The 17,365-nt window shown below is 45.8% G+C and overlaps 1 protein-coding gene across 1 annotated transcript; it reads right to left on the reverse strand.

Moving 5' to 3' along the window:
- Positions 1 to 915: 915 nt before the first annotated feature.
- On the reverse strand, positions 916 to 4,180 carry Gphb5 (glycoprotein hormone subunit beta 5). Its single transcript, XM_051147711.1, has 2 exons — positions 3,977 to 4,180; positions 916 to 1,190 (listed from the first exon to the last, which is right to left on the reverse strand). The coding sequence occupies exons 1-2, from the start codon at positions 4,178 to 4,180 to the stop codon at positions 1,002 to 1,004; spliced, it is 393 nt and encodes a 130-aa protein (XP_051003668.1). The 3' UTR covers positions 916 to 1,001.
- Positions 4,181 to 17,365: the final 13,185 nt, after the last annotated feature.

The following is a 17,365-nucleotide window of genomic DNA, read 5'->3' on the forward strand; positions in this document are numbered from 1 at the left end:
ATATTATAAACAAAAAAAGAAAGAAAGAATAAAGTTAAGCTCAACCCCGCCCCAGATGCCAAAACTAAAAACATTTGCATAAACTTGGAGTTTAAAAAGAAAGTCACAGACTCAGCTGCTGTAAGATTTTAGAAAAAGCAAGTGTCCGATGACCACAGTGCTGTCCTCTCACCTCCACACACACTCGGGCTTCTGAGTCTAATAAATTGCTGTCTAGGTTTAAGGTATACTAAACAGGAAGGGGTATTTGTGACCAATCACTTCGCTGAGGCTATGCGAGGACACCTGAAGCATAGGGTTAGCCTCGGGTGCTTTTAAACCTGAATGAAAGCTCCTAATTGCACTTTCTGAGGTTTTGGTTTTTAGTTTGGTTTGGTTTTTAATAGGCAAGTGGACGCCTCAGTAAGAATCTTAAGGGTACTTGGAGAATTTGGCCTGGGAGAGGAATCAGGCACATCAAAACCACTGTTTCTGTGACAGTCTGGGCTGTCTTTGCCTCTGGTTTAGGTAGTCACTCAGTTGAAAGGGAAATGGAGAGTGCATGTGCTCTCTCTCTCTCTCTAAGAGAACACTCGCAGCTGCGTTTCCTTTTGAGCAAGGAAGAAAGTGCTTTGGTTTTGATCTTTAATCAGAAATCCAGGTCAATGGCAGCATATGGGAGTGTAAAGGCTTTCCATCGCTCAATAACATCCAATGCCTTTAAATAAATGACACAACACCAACCAAAACTGACAATATACAAATCATGTTCCAAAAGTCAAGCAGAGAACAGCCAATTTGCAGACTCAGGAACCAGAGAGAGGTTCAATGTTGTTTTACATTTTTTGCATGAGCACACTGCATCTGGACCCTGTACCTAAGCTGGGTAGAGGAAGGAAGGTAACTTGGGTTGGTCCAAATTGAACCGTACTTGAGTAGAGAGGGCAGAGCAGATATAGTCATAGGGCAAGTGCCTCCTTGAAGCCCAGGCCACCAGCTGTGTTCTGCAGGCTCTGAGGGCTTCAGATGGTCTCACACTCGGTGGTGGCAGTGGAGCATGCCCCGCAGTCACATCGGACAGCCATCGGGTAGGTGTAGGAGGGGTCGACTCCTGGGGCACAGTTAGGCAGCTTGACTGTCACCTGTTTGGTCTCATTGTAGGTGCAGACGCGATGATAGGCTTCAATGTAGGGAGGCTCCAGGATGGGTTTCTGTCCCGGACAGGTAGAAAACAGGAAACCCGTTAGAATAGGGAATGCCACTTCCTGACCTTCCTGCCGTCCATCACTAGCTGTTTACTTATGTTCTGACTCCTCCCACTCCGAATAAACTCCTGAAAGCAGGAGGCTGTTTTGCTACCACATCCTGAGCTTCCACCAAAGTCCATGGAGCACAGGATGCACTTGGTAAATATTTATCAAACGAATAACTGGTCTCCCTTCTCCCGCCATTACCCCCTACAGTCTGTTTACAACATGCGTGAACCTTTTGAAACATAAGTCAGTCATCATGGGCCACCTCGGCCCCAAGTGTCGGTAACGTCCCATCTCACTCAGGCTAAAACACCGCACGCAGCCTTTAGGATTCTTCTCAAATCCCTGCATTTTCTGCCTGCACGATTATTTCTGGTATTTTGGCTATGGCCCTGGCCTTACTGACACAGTCTCCACCCTCCAGTCACAGTGGTCCCCATCCCTACTCAGATCAGAAACTGAGGGTCTTTGCATCTGCTGTTTCTTCTGCCCAGAACACACACACACACACACACACACACACACACACACACACACACACACACACACAGTAGGCACATATACACACACATATACCACATACACAAATGCACATACATACATACATACATACATACATACATACATACACACACACACAGCATGCACATATATACACAAATATAACACACACACAGACTCACTCACTTCTCTGACCCAGAGTAGCAATTTCTGATCCCATTTTAAATCACTTTAACGCACTTCCGTGCCCTGGAGCTCACCTCCCCACTTCCTGTTTGGCTGTGGTTTAGGGTGTACTTTGTCGTGTTTGTCCAGGCCACATGCCGTCTTCTGTATGTTACTTTTGTGTGACATTGCACCTAATCTAGAAAGCAAGCTCCGTTGGGTCAGTCACTATTCTCCAGCACCCAGCCAGCCTGGGACCCAGGACATTTGTATTAACTACTTGTTACTGAATCAACAGAGACAGGCAGCTCCCTGAAGATTCTGTTCTGATGACTGAAGGTTAGTTCACTTCCCCTCACCTTTCATAAACCTTGAATTCAAAGATAATTCTATTAGATAAACTACAGAGATTCGTAGTAAGAAACCTGGAGCCTGCAGCCAGCCAGGCTATGCAAGCCTGCTTTTTCCACCGCTGGGGACCTAGGAAAAGCTCTTAATGCTGCCAAAGCCTGGTTTCCTATTCTACAAAGCAAAACACCACTGTCCTGGACAGCACAGTCCTGGAGCTAGCTGAGGTGATATATGCAGTGCACAAGCCCTGGCAAAAGGTCAGAGTTCAATACAGGTAATCAATGGCTCTTATGAATTCACTTATAAGGATGTAGTAATGAATTAATAACAATCTTTCAGAGAACAGTCCCTTTGTTCTGAGCAAAAACATAGTTATGTATAATGGATACATACATATCTATGATAGACAGATAGATAATGCATGCATTTATACAGATGCACGCACAAGCATATACATATATAGATATATATACACAGGTACATGCACACCCAGGTACATGGAACATAGAATACACAGATGGTGCATACATACATAGATTCATATGTACGCATATGCATAGGCATATTATACATGTGCATACACCTATAGATGGCAGGCAAGCCAGCTCAAGATGAAACCCTTGCCTCAGTGTTATAAAAACAGCAGCCTTTCCTCCCACGAGGAGCAGCTAGGGGAGCTCAGTCCCTCACTCTGTCCTGTGTCCTTTTACTGTAAGTATTCTAGGAAAAGTTGGTGACTCAGTTAACTTTGTATTTCAAATTTTTTAATTTTATAAATCTGTCCCATGTGATATTTGGGGCCAATTTATGCCAGAAAAAAAAAATGTGTTGCATTCCCCATTTTTTTTTTGTTTTGTTTTGTTTTGTTTTGGGGGGTGTTTTAGTTTGGTTTGGTTTGGTTTGGTTTGGTTTTTGTTGTTGTTGTTGTTGTTGTTTTGTTTTGACTTTACTTCAGATTGTGGAGTCTAAGGGGTTGGTGGGTTTTTTGGTTGGATGGTTGCTTGCTTGCTTGCTTGCTTGCTTGCTTGCTTGGTTTGGGGGTCTTTGGTTTTCCTTTGATTTTGCTAAATCTGGCATTTTGAAGTCCAGGTTATGAGAGGTCACCATTTTCAACAAGAGTTGTACCTTCGAAGGTCAACGCAGCCATCATCATAAACACTCCCCAGTTAAGCCAGCTTTGAGAGGCCGGGCATAACTGAGTTTAAAAAGACAGAACAAATCTGTCACTGAACCGAGGGGAAAGAGCTGGGGCAGAGCCTGGGACTAGGCCTCACTCACTGTGCAGCTTCTGGGTTCTTTGGGGTAACTGCCTGACTTCCTCAAAGCTAAGAAGATACAGGAAGAAGATGTGGTCACAGGATTGGACTAACACTTTCTTTCCACCTTCACACCGACTCTCTCTGACTTTGCAGTAGCGCTCCACCTTGGCTCCCTCCGCGTGATCTTCACAATGGGTCAATAGTAGCACCTGGCCCCTTAGAGATGGCTCCCAAACACACAGAACCATAGAAATTACATCACCAACCTCACCAGTGCTCTGAAGAGAAGCATCACCATGAATTTCAGGTCATTAGGAAGAAGCCAAATAGTTGTGCAAATGTGTTTTTAAGGCCCAGAAGGCAGGGCCGATGTGCTGGCTTCTTCCCATCCATCACAAAACAGTGAACACCTGAAATCGAAGGGCTGGCCCAGAAGACGCTGAGATCCACGCCCATTGTACGACTCACCTCCCAGGTCTCGCAGCGACCCCAGCAGGCATCAGTGGTGATCCGAAGTGCCCTGCAGCCTGGCTTCTTGGCCAGGAAAGTGAACTCCCTCGCAGCACAGCCCACAAAAGTGTGCAGGTTCCCACGGGAGGTGCTGAGAACAGAGTCACAGCCACGCAGAAGCAGGAGGGCCGCAGCACCCAGAACAAGGTATGCTAGCTTCATACTATTCCCCGTGGGGAGGGAAACAAAACAACATTGAACATACTCAACTGCTCACAGTGGTGCAGCCTACAATGTGTTGTTGGTCACTCTCAAAAAGGCCTTGCAAAGAGCATTACAGGAAGAAGCAAGCCAAGGAATTGTCCACCTCCAACAGCATCTCCCTAACTGGCCCCAGAAGGCAGGCAGTAAGTAGCTCTCTCTAGACACCTGACCGACCCTCAAGGCTTTTCTTTGGTGACCTGGAGCCGGCTTGTATATAAAAGGAATCCATACCAATGAAAAATAAGAATAACACCAAACGAAAAGTAAAGCCTAAAATACATGAGCGCTCACACCTTCTTTTTACCCAGGCATGTATGTGTCATGTGAGGAGCTTTGAGCACATTTGTACTTTTAGTGTCATGGATGAGGAATGACTCGGGGAAGGTAGAATAGTTCTAATAATGGCATATCCTGGGTGTTTTGTTACTAGCCCAACCTACCATACAGGAAATATTATACAACCTGGCACCTGGTACGGTAGTCACTCATAAAATGTGTCCTACTCAGCACACATTGCGTCCACTCTATGCTTCAGCTGTGCGACATCTCTAGCTGTGACTCAGTCTCAAAGCAAATGATGGAACGCTAAGGTGCAACCCTCAACGGGGTCTGTCCTCTCTGTCTCTTAGTCCCTTCTGGTACTCTAGTAGCACACACTGGGCCCTTCATGGCTGTCCACTGAACAGAGCACACATGGATGTCGCATTCAGGGAGTGCCGCCAGGTCAGCGCCCCTCAAGAGGGGCTACAGTTCCAAAGCTTCTCTCATAGTTCTTGTGGGCCTGGTATGTTGTCCTGTGGACTCCACAGGCTTCCCCTCAGGAGGAAGCGAGAGACCGAGAGGCACTTACCTGATCCAGCTGGAGTCAACTCTTCTTGCAGAGCTGACACTTGCACCCCAGGCTTCCAAAAGTTGCAATGAGTGGGAAAAGTTAGCTCTGGGTGAGTGTCCTCTCCCTTCTGCTATCAGGCTGCCCTGGTTACTCAAATATATAGGGAAGGTCTTGTCAATCAAAACAAAAGAGAGGCAGATTCTTACAGGAACTACTAAGCACATCAAAGCCGTGGACTATAAAGCCAGTCTCTATTTTCCAAAACTGATTCACCTCAAGGGTAGTGTTTTGTTTCTTGACATCACCGAATGAAACAGAAAGTTGCCTTGGTGGGTGACGTAATCCTGAGGAGACAGTCAGAGGTAGTTCCCCTGGTCCTGAGAGAACAAGTGCACTGGGACAAAATGGATCAAATTTTCCTTCCTAGTAACCAGGGCTTGCCTCGGAGACAGTAAGCCACTAGCAACTTCCGACAAGTCCTTTCCTTACGCTTACAATACTGAAAAGCAGCAAGACAATACGTCTTATTTGGAAACAACATAGCATCACTACTGACAGATGGAGAATTTGAAAGTCTTAAAAAACCATTTAACTAGTATCATTAACAAGATCTTTAAATGACTCCCCCGGGCAAACACAGAGACAGTGGGAATGGCTAGCTTCATGCATGAGGATTAAAGAGAGCTTTTCTTTTTTTTTTTTTCCTACATGTTTTTGGGATTTTTTTTTAAAACATGGGTCGGGTTTTTGCTTTTAAAAAGTCATCTAGTATTATGATTTTAAAATTAAAATAAGCCAATATTTATCTGTGTGTACTGCACAGAAGGGCCTCCAATGGTGCTTTAGTAAAAATGGCATATATTTCTGGTCCTACAGAACGTACAACAATGCAGCCCTTCCTGTAAGTAGGGGCATGGTTTATACCCCATTCTACAGCAACAGCACGTAAGCAGATTAGAAAGCTACTTGTTCATGGCCCTTTCTCCGGATGATCTAAAAAGTAAATGAAGCAGACATCTGTGCCCTCAGGAATTCACATTTCACAGCAAATCACAACATACCCAGAGACATTCAAGATGCATATTAAATGACCAGTGACACAAAATAAACAAATTAAAGCATCTCCATTTTCTGCATAGAAAGATTAATAAATACAGCCTTTATTAAAGGTTTGTTCTTGCAAAATATAACATCAGTGAACCTCCCGATGTATCTCCCATCCCTGGGACCGGGTTATTTAATAGATGGTGAGAGCTGGCTTCAGCCCTTCAGCCTTCTCACAGAACAGCCAGGCCCAGGACACTATGAGGACAGACTGTTCCTGGCTTTGATCTTCCAAAGATAGAAAGTAGGAACTGCTGTCCTGAGAAATATTTCTGCACAGCCTCTTTAGACTGAACATATCCATACTGGCCTATAGACTCACAAAATAAAGACAGACAGCAATGGGGGGGCCAAGAGTCCCTTTCCCCCATGGTCCCCAACTGCCTGGTAATGCACTGTGCTCTGGCACCAGAGCCTCCTGCACCCATCATTGATAGCCCAGTGACGACCTTCATAGTTACCAGTCATGTTCCTACAAAACGGCTGCAATCCACGGACACTGACGTGCATTATCCTCAGCTCTTCAGCAATGAGTGAAGAATTCTTATTTTCTCCTTTTTAGATTGAAAGAAATGGAGGCTCACTCACTTTTTTTGTTTGTTTGTTTTGGTTTGGTTTTGGTTTTTAGAGATAGGGTTTCTCTGTATAGCCTTGGCTGTCCTGGACTCACTTTGTAGACCAGGCTGGCCTCGAACTCACAGCGATCCTCCTGCCTCTGCATCCCAAGCGCTGCAATTAAAGGTATGTGCCACCACCGCCCAGCTCTCACTCACTTTTTAACTACCAACCTCTACAGCCTTTAATAGGACAGGGCTTGGCAAATGGTTTTCTCTTAAGCACCGTAACCAATAGAAGCTGCTGCCTGGAGTGCTGTGCTAAAGTGACTAAAAACAAGCCAAGTAGAGGGGGTAAAAAAAAAGAGGGATGGTGGTTAGGTGCCAGGTTTTGCCATCCTGACACTCTGCTGTGCCACATGTCTCGGCACGGACAGAGTCAGAGGTTGGGACTGTGGCTACAAAGGCAGGCTTTCAGCATATCTACCATCTCCCCTTCCAGCAACACCGAGGCTCCCGCCACTGAAGTCACTCCCCAGAGGCAGCACACAGAGAGGTAGGCCACGTGCTCAAGCCGAGGGCCCCAGCACCTTCCTTCACTTGGTTCCAATTTCATCTTAATGCAGATTCACTGCCGCATTGGAGAATGACTTAACAATGTTGGGGTTCTTTAGAGAATAGGGAATGGGAGAAGAGGGGGGGACTATGATATGGATGCTGTTTAAATGTATGTCCCCTAAGGGTTCACATGTTGAAATTTTATCCTCATGGTGAGGTTAATAAGAGGGTAGAAACCTTTTCTAAAGGATGTATGTATGTGTGTATGTATGTATGTATGTATGTATGTATGTATGTATGTATTTAATGCATATGAGTGCTCTATCTGCATGTACACCTACCAGCCAGAAGAGGGCATCAGATCACATTATAGATGGTTGTGAACCACCGTATGGTTGTTAGGAATTGAACTCAGAACCTCCGGAAGAACAGCCAGCGCTCTTAACCTCTGAGCCATCTCTCCAACCCGAGGGAAGAAACTTAACCTAACTATGATGGTTCCACCTGGGTACTTTGGATATATAAAGAACTCAGAAAATAACAAAAGAAGAACTAATCTACTTAATAACTGGGTGAATGATCTAAAAAGGCACTTCACAAAGGAAATACAAATGGTCAATAAAAAAATACAAAAACAATCTTCAGTATATTTAGCCACTGGGCAAATATAAATCAAAACTACACCGTGATTCTCTCCTACAACAGTCAGCATGGCCATCAACAGGAAAACAAAAACCAATAAATGTTAATGAACAGGTGGGGGGGATGGATACTTAGGGGGTGTTGAGAATATACATTAGTCCAGCCGCTATGAAGATCAGTAGGAAGATTCCTTAAAAGGCTAAAAATTAGAACTACCATGTGATCCAACCATACCGCAGTTAGTATACACTGAAAGGAATCCAAGCCACCCCGCAACAGAAGTGTCTGCATACTCATGGTTATGATGGTGCTATTTACAACAGTCTAGATATGAAAGCAGGCCATGTGTCAGTCAAGTGATAACTGCATACCCCATAGCATCAGAAGGTACTCTACAAGCTTCAGAGGAAAAAACTATAATCAGTAGTCCTACCCAGACGTAAAGCCTACAAACCACAACAATGACCTGCCCAACAAGGTATCCCTATTGGCTCAGTAGTGGCACTTTCATATTGTGGGATATGCATCAGCTGTCTAGTTAGACTTAAGGCCTTCTCAATAGGAGGGAATTTAGACCTGGGACTGTAAACCAACTACCCAATGGCTGTGGAGACCATAGACCCTAGAGGAGAAACTACTAGTGCCTTTTTCTTTTTTTTTTTTAAATTTATTATTTATTATTATGTAAACAGAGCTCTGCCTGCATGTACATCTGCAGGCCAGAGGAGGGCATCAGATCACATTATAGATAGCTGTGAGCCACCATGTGGTTGCTGGGAATTGAACTCATGACCTCTGGAAGAACAGTCAGTGCTCTTAACCGCTGAGCTATCTCTCCAACCCCTAGTGCCTTTTTCTTAACCAGCATAATTGCTAACTGCATTCTAAACACTGATCATTATGCCCACAGATAGGTATAGCTCTTCTCAAAGAAGCTTCTTCTTGCATCAAATAGGAGGGGCTACTACACTGATCCACAACTAGTCAAGATGCAGAGAATAAGTGATGGTGGGTGCCTGGTCCAGGCTGCTACATCTACAATATAACACTTAACCTGAGGCCCAAGGAAAAAAGACTGTAAGAGCCCAAGGACCAGGACGCCTGCTGCAAGGTAGTGTCTTCTACACATAACAGGAAAGCTGAACCTAGGAAATCTCAACACTATGGTTGTCTAAGCAAGATCTGCATAGTGACAAACCATGGGACATGCCAGCACCAGTGCAGGCAAACTCCGGAGGTCCCACCCCTACATGAGGAGCTACAGAAGTCAATGGATGTTGAGAGAGAGAAATCAGTTTTCCCCACAGGTGAGCTTCCTGATAGGTCATTTGGTCCCAGACTGTTATCCCTAAACACAGGTACATTGGAGTAACATTAAACAGACTCATAGGTAATGTATACATATGTGTGTATATATTTAACAGTAAATAATTAAAGGGGATGAGATCATGAATTTGGCCGAGGGGAATATGGGGGGACTTGGAAGGGAAGGAGGAGAAGGGAAACAGTGTAAATACAGTACGCACATATGAAATGCTTGAAATATTTTGAATTAAGATGTAAAAAGTCAGGGTGATCCTGTGATGTGGCAGCACTGTCAGCATGCTTTCACATGTTTCACTCTGTTCTTGAGCAGTGCTTTGATGGCATTTTGTGACATGGTGATCTCTTGTGGGTCTCTAGCACGCCACAGCATCTTGGCTCCTTTCAGAGCACTCGTGGGTCATCCCGGCTTTATAGCAATGTCTGCTGCCCCTGTGAGGTAGAGATCAATGCCAGCTTCTTCCTGTGCAAAATGAAGGGGAAGTCACAGAAAGGAAGGCCGTGAGCAAGTGCTTCACGCGGCAAAGAAACCCAAACAGCCAGAAAGTGACTGAAGGTGCCTCACTTCCTCAGTAACTGCTCTGTCACCTAAAAAGACATCCCAAGAGGTCAGGAGCATCTGCCCTCCAAAGAGGCTCTCCTGAGGTTCTCTCACAATACACATACCCTGCCCGAGGGTCAAATTAATTATTGCTATGCCTCCTGTGGGTGATTTAAAAGCCACAAATGAAATTACACGTTTTAAGGAACTAACAGAATCAATCACTTTCTGCAAACAGATACAAGCCAGGTCAGTCTTGGCCCTTAGAAAGCTGTAGATTGCTTTTTCTCTCTCTTATTTGTGAGGAAGGAAACTTCTGGGCTCACAAATGAAGATGAATAGTGAAGACTTTCAGAAGGAATTAATTTTATTGGAAAGTCAATTCTTCTTTTGACAACGCTAGATATTTGTGGGACAGCTCTTAGTGTTATTTGACTCAAAGAGATAACATTTGTCCTAGATGATGGTGTCGTTGCTATGGTAACTTCTTTTAACAAGACTAAAAATAATGAAGCCTCTGTCTGACTTTGCTAGGACAAGTCAAGCCTTTCTCCAGAATGATCTGAAAGAAGTATCTGTTGACTGCCACAGATTTATTTTGAATTAAGGGGCACGTCACTTAGGGGCTAAAGTGAATTGTTTTTATTTCCACCCAACTCTGCCACTTCTGGATATCATGGCTGTGCAGGGCACGGCAGGCACATATCTATCCAAGAGGAACAGAAAGGAGTTTAATGAGCCATAAAGAAACATTCTTTATTGCCAAGTGCGTCCTGTATTCTCCCTGGAACGAGGCCTCAAGGCTTCTGGGCCCCTAAGCCCTTCTTCTGTAATTCCACAAGCAGTCTCGCAGACAATACCAATGCTGTTGTTAGCCACAACTGGAAGCAATAGAACTTTATTTGGTAGATAGTGACTGTATTTTAGAAAAGACTCATAGTCTTCCCAGATGTGCCTCTGTGTGGAGGAGGAAACAGGAGAGCCTGCCTACTCTGCACAGCACACATTATATCACCTCACAGGTGTGAATCAAGAGCCTACTGTGTGCTGGGCACTTTCTCAGTTCACAGGTATGAATGGAGCACCTACTGCATGCCAGGCACTTTCCCCCTTCCTCAGTGCACAGGCATGAATTGAGTGCCTACTATGTGCCAGGCACTTTTGCCCTTCCTCAGTTCACAGGTATGAACTGAGCGCCTACTGTGTGCCAGACCCTCTTTCCTTCATTTCTTCCATATTTTATTGAGCATCTCCCTGGGTGCTACAGTTACAATGAGTACATGTGGTGTGGGTATGAATAATTCCAGGAACCTGGTAACATGCAGTTGGTCCTTGAGATTGAAACACTTCCTCCTGAAGGGAGCAGGGAGGCTGCCAGGTTTATAAAACTCACGAGAAACCTTACAGACTCAGGGAACCTACAAAGCATATGTCTTTGTTAAGGTTGTCATTGCTGCAACAAAACATCATGACCAAAACCAAGTTGGGGAGGAAAGGGTTTATTCAGCTTACACTTTCATGTTGCTGTTCATCACTGAAGGAAATCAGAGCAAGAACTCAAACCGGGCAGGAGCCTGGAGGTACTGATGCAGAGGCCATGGAGGGGTGCTGCTTACTGGCTTGCTTGCTCTCGTTCACTCAGCCTGCCTTCTTATAGAACCCAGGACCACCAGCCTAGAAATGGCACCACCCACAATGGGCTAGGTCCTCCCCCACTGATCACTAATTGAGAAAATGCCTTACAGCTGGGTCTCATGGAGGCATTTCCTCAACTGACGCTCCTGCCTGTCAAATGACCCTAGCTTGTGTCAAGTTGACACAAAAGCAGCCGGTACCGCATACAAGGCTCTCAAGTCCTCTCCCCAGGTGAGATTAGTATAGGAAATGCAAGAATGCACAGTGATACATGCAATGGTTGGATTGCAGTTATTAAGCAATCTTAGAGGCAAGTCTTTCCTTCAATAAAGTTTTCAATAAAACGCACTGAGCGTGAATCATTTACCTTCACAGATCCCATATGAATAAATTCCAGTAACAGGAACTGCCGTGTGGGATTACAACGCAACTGGTTGGACTGTCACAGTATTAGCTTAGTTTTACACACTTCACCCTCCACGTGGAAGAGAATCTGTTATTCCAGATTCATCTCATTTATTTATCAGTGATGTTTAAATGTAAGTTCTTATGAAGGAGTCCTAGTATCTTTCCAACTATTTCCCTTTTCTCACATGGCTTATGTCCTTTTCTCACTCTTCAGCAGCACTCCTGACCTTTTTTTTTTTTTTTTTTTTCAATTCACTTTACATCCCGATAATAGCCCCCTCCCTCCTCTCCTCCTGGTCCCACCCTCTCTCCCTCTTCCCCCTCCCCCCTCCCCTACTCCTCAGAAAAGGGGAGTCCACCACCACCTATCCACTCCAGCATATCAAGTCACATCAGGACTGAGAGCGTCCTCTTCCCCTGTGACCTTGTGAGGCAGCCCCACCAGGGAGAAGTGATCAAAAAGCTGGCAAGAGATCCATGTTGGAGACAGCCACCACTCCCCTTCCTAGGGGACCCACATGAAAACTAAGCTTCCCATTAGCTACTTCTGTATAGAGGGCCCAGGTCCAGTTCCTACATGGTCCTTGGTTGGTGCTCCCTAAGCACCCCTGGGCCCTGGTTAGTTGGCTCTGTTAGTCTCCCTCTGAAGCTTCTATTCCCTCTCCCCCCCCACACACACATACACACTTTTCCACAAGACTCCCTGCTCTCTGCCCAATGTTTGCCTATGGGTCTCAGTGTCTGTTTTGATCTGCTGTTGGATGGAGCCTCTCAGAGGATAGCTATGCTAAGCTCTCCTCTCAAGCATAGCAAAGGATTATTAATGTTCTAACTTTTTTATATCAATTTGTTGGGAGATTTTTATATTACGAATCTAGGTCAGGGCGTGGTGGCACACACCTTTAATCCCAGCACTCAGGAGGCAGAGGCAGGTGGATCGCTGTGAGTTCGAGGCCAGCCTAGTCTACAAAGCGAATCCTGGACAGCCAAGGCTACACAGAGAAACTCTGTCTCGAAAAACCAAAAATAAATAAATAAGTAAATTTAGTCATCTGGATTCTAATATATAATCTAACCCTCTCTAGCCTCGATGGCCATCCCCACATGTGTTATATGTGTACGGACATACACATACAATATACATAAATAAAAATAAGACTTAAAAAAAGAAGAAGATGCTGTGGGAGGTCACAGGGAAGAGGGGCCTAGTCATTCAGGGAAAGGACCGTACATGCAAACGAGGGCCTTCTCCTGGTACTGCAACACTACCTGGGTGACAATCACATCAATTACTAAAACCATCCATTGAGTGAATCACTAAATGCAGGGCAGAGAGCACGGTGAGTTTCTGGTTCCTCACAGCTTGGGACAGTGTGTGCCAGGGAAGAAGCCGGATGAGGACAAGTGCTGCAGGAGACCCTGATGGGCACAGCGAGGGGAGGAACCGGGCCAGCAGGAAGAGGGGGCTTCATCTCCAGCTTCAGCTGGTAAACGCCATTCAGGATACGCCATGGAGCCCAGACACTGACAGAGACCGAATTCAAGCACCAGGGGCATGTGGGTCTTTCCAGCAGCCATGCTGTGGAGGTGACGTGAAGAGGGGAAACTGACTTCAGCAGCTGACTAAGTTACTGAAGTGCCAGAAACAAAAATGGAATTTCCTTAGCCCAACATGCTTATGTTTCAATAGGTAATCTTTGTCGAGTCAGGTTTTTTTCGGGGGGAGGGGGTTCATGCTAAGTGTCTGGGACCCTGTAGTTTATAGAACATCGCATTTAAATCCACCATAAAGCAAGGGCTCAGAGCTACCCGAGGGGCAACCATGGTGGACAGCGTCTAGAGCATTTATCTTAATCCTGTCTAAATCCCCTTCCCATGACCTAGCTACTCGCTTTCCTAACAGCCTATGAAGTATTAATATCAAACTTCTCAAGAAAACCAAAGCCCAAAGACATTAAAGGAACTAGCTGCAGCCGTCCAGCCACACAGGCAGAGAACTAGGATCCTGCTCTGACTTTGAGCATCATGGGTAGCTGTAGGCACCTGTCTGGTGAGAAACCACAGCCCGCACTGAGGGTGTCACCGGATCCACCTTAAAGAAATAACCAGGGCATTGGGCCTGGTCAGAGAAATGTAGGGCTGGCTGAGGCCAACGCACACACTCATAACTGACTTAAAACCCAAGAATAAGCGATGGTGGGTTGGTCAAGCCTAAACAGGACACTGGGGACACATCCTCCGCGGTACAGGGAACATCACAGAAGAGAGGGGACTGAAGAGCCAGAAGAGGATAGAAGACGTATGCAACCAAAAGATGCCTTCTGACCACGGCGCTTATAAATCCACTATAGCTGTGGCTACCTACATCAAACTGGACCTGCCAAGATTTCATCATGGATGAGGGAGACCATGAGGGAGCCCCTCTGGGAAAGGCTGCAGCTAGTGGTTACTGAGGTAAAGGGTATCGTTTTCTTCAGTGGTGTAACCACCGACAAGTTAATAGTACCCCACTCACATTTGTGTAAGTATCCTTAATTCTACTCAATGAATCACACAAAAGGAGATGATTTGAAAGTAGGATGGAGATTTATTTTAAAAAGGGGTGTTAGGGGGAGAGAAGAGGGGGTGAAAACAACTAAAATTTAAATTTGCATGCATGAAACCGTCAACAAATTTTTTTTAATTAAAAAAAATTCAAGCTGGGCGTGATGGCACACTCCTTTAATCCCAGCACTTGGGAGGCAGAGGTAGGCGGATCTCTTACTTCAAGGATAGCCAAGGCTATACATAGAAACCCTGTCTCAAAAAACCAAAAAAAAAAAAAGGACAAATAGCCACGTTCTTGCCAGCTGAGCCAAGGCCAATAGCACACAAAAAGGTATAAGGTAGCAAGAAGCCCATGAGAAAGACTTTTTAAAAAGATTTATCAAAATGCCTATTTACGCAGAACCATGGCTTCTGATCTGCGGAGCTTATCCGAGAAGCTCCCGCTCGGAAATGTGCCTTTGGTGGCGGGCTGAATCAGCGCTGAAGAAAGTGCGTCAAACTGAATCAGAGAGAGAAAAATGCCTTCCAGTCAAGATAGCCCTGACATTGAGTGAACGATGAAGCCAGAATAATAATCAACTCCAGAGAAGAGAAACTAATAAAAATCAAAAATATTGGGAAAATCTCATCACGAAGCATCCGAGCGGAAAAACTCAGCACCTGGGGCCAGCCGGGGCTGAGGAGTAGGAAAACACAGCAAAAGGTCATGAAGGCACGATGACGGCTGGGAGCGCATTCGCCAGCAGGAGTTTTATGACGCAGACCTTTCTGTCTGAGCTGATGGCTTCCTGGTTCTGGAATCTGTAATACCCATCCCCTACCCACCCGAGCCCCATAACACTGCCCTGAGACTAGAGGTGTAGACTCAAGAGCCGAGCACAGCGAAGCCCTTTGATCCAAGATCATGAGGCAGAATAGAGAACAGCAGAGGTTCCGAACACACAGCACAAACAGAAACAGCCTGAACCTGAGGCCTCACCGCCATCTTCTCCCTACGTGGTGTCCAGCACCAGTCTTCGGTGTCGCATTATCTTTCCTTCCAGACTCCATCCCGCTTGCTTCATCTTGCATTTCCCATCTCTGTCAATAACATCACTGAAAAGTCATTGTAGACACCTACCTGTGGTGTATCCCTACACACACACACACACACACACACACACACACACACACACACACACACACACACACACACACTCCTTAGACTGCCTACTTCAGAACCCTAAAGCACGCATAAACCCCTCAGACTAATTTGTGCAGAACCCTGGATGGCCTTCCTGCTGGTGCCTGACCCCTCCTTTTTGGTTCACTGTAGCTAGAAACTTCTTTTTCCAGTCTCATCCTGACTGGTATGCTCTAGTTGAAAGTTTTCACTGTTTCCCATAGCTCAGTATAAAACATACCCCACAGCAGGGCTCCTCCTGCCCCTCCCTGAGCTCATCCCTCCGGGGTGGTGTCCCTGGTCCTTCCCTTGCCCCAGCGGCTGCTGCTCCGCCCCCACCCTTGCCCTCCATTCCTCCTCCTCCGGGCAGGGGTGAAGCTGATGCGTTCTTCCTTCAGGCTTCTCCTGCCACGCACCTGCAGGGTCCTTTCACATCCTGTCATCACCAACAACCCACGCACCTCTAGCTCCTGCCAGACAGTTAGCTCCAAGTGGCCGTGCGAGATTTCCTGTTCACGTTCGCATCTCCAGTGTCTGTGGAGAGTTAAGTACCCAAAGATGCGTCGGAAACTAGTGGAGGACTTATCCCCATCTTCTCCCAACTTAAACATTTGCCAGAGAGTTTGACAAACATTTCCAGGAAAGGGAATGGTCAGGCAACCAGGACTTGGCTCTATGTCTAAATGAGAGTTTGGTGGGTTGGTGAGACATCCTCACCAAATGCCAAGAGTTTTGAGCGGGCCACGTGTGAGAGGTAGACACACCTAGGCAACCAGACCCCTGGAGGCACTGGCCTGGGCAGCCGGGCCAGCCTCATATCCCCTAACTCCCTATCACATGACACTGAACCTCCTGTCTGAACAGGATCTTCCCATGTGAGTCGGTGGGGCAGTTGGGTTCTATGAATAATCAATTGCCTAAAGAGGAGAAAAACGAAGTATTTTCCTCTTCAGAAAATATGGAGACTATGATTGGCAGCCCACCACTTGCTGCCATCACTTTGTTCTTCTCCAGCTCTGCTTGGGAAAGGGGAGTTGGGCTTTCCTGACAGCCTGACAGATGGTGACATAATTGCAATAATCCTCTCCCCCTGGGGGCAAAGGCAAGAAGGAAACTTCATAATGAAATTACTGTGTCTCAACATCTAATCAGTGGCGTCATCCTCTTAGCATTGTTGGTGTCCAGGACCCTGGAAATAAGAGGTGTATTTCAAGCAAGCCCAGTGCCGCTGTTGATGCTCTACTTTCTAAATTGTCTTGAAAATCGATGAGGCCTGCAGCAGACTGAGCCAAGGATGAAAGCTTTAGAAACATTATCAGAATGTACGTGTGCACACACACATACTCGTGCGTGCATGCACATGCGCGCACACGCACACACGCACACACATACACACAGAGCTGAGTTCCATTTATCACATATAATTATGAATCTCACACCTCCGTTTTTAAAAATCTTAAGACTTTTTTTTCCTTTTAGGTTCTAATCTTTCCCTTTAATGCTATGGCGGGGTTCTGGGGTAAAAAGAACTTTTCTCCCCGTTCACACTCTCCTATAGCCAGTACAGATAAAAATGCATCTCTCTCTTTCTCTGTGTGTGTTTTTTTTGTTGTTGTTGGGGGTGTTGTTGTTGTTGTTTGAGACAAAGTTTCTCTGTGTAGCCTTAGTTGTCCTGTAAATTGCTCTGTAGACCAGGCTGGCCTTGAACCCACAAATAGCCACCTGCCTTTACCTCCTGAGTGCAGGGATTAAACATGTACACAATCCCAGCACTTGGGAGTCAGAGGCAAGCGGATCACTGTGAGTTCGAGGCCAGCCTAGTCTACACAGCGAGTCC

The sequence above is a fragment of the Acomys russatus genome, chromosome 1, assembly GCF_903995435.1.
Source record: "Acomys russatus chromosome 1, mAcoRus1.1, whole genome shotgun sequence".
Lineage (NCBI taxonomy): Eukaryota > Metazoa > Chordata > Mammalia > Rodentia > Muridae > Acomys > Acomys russatus.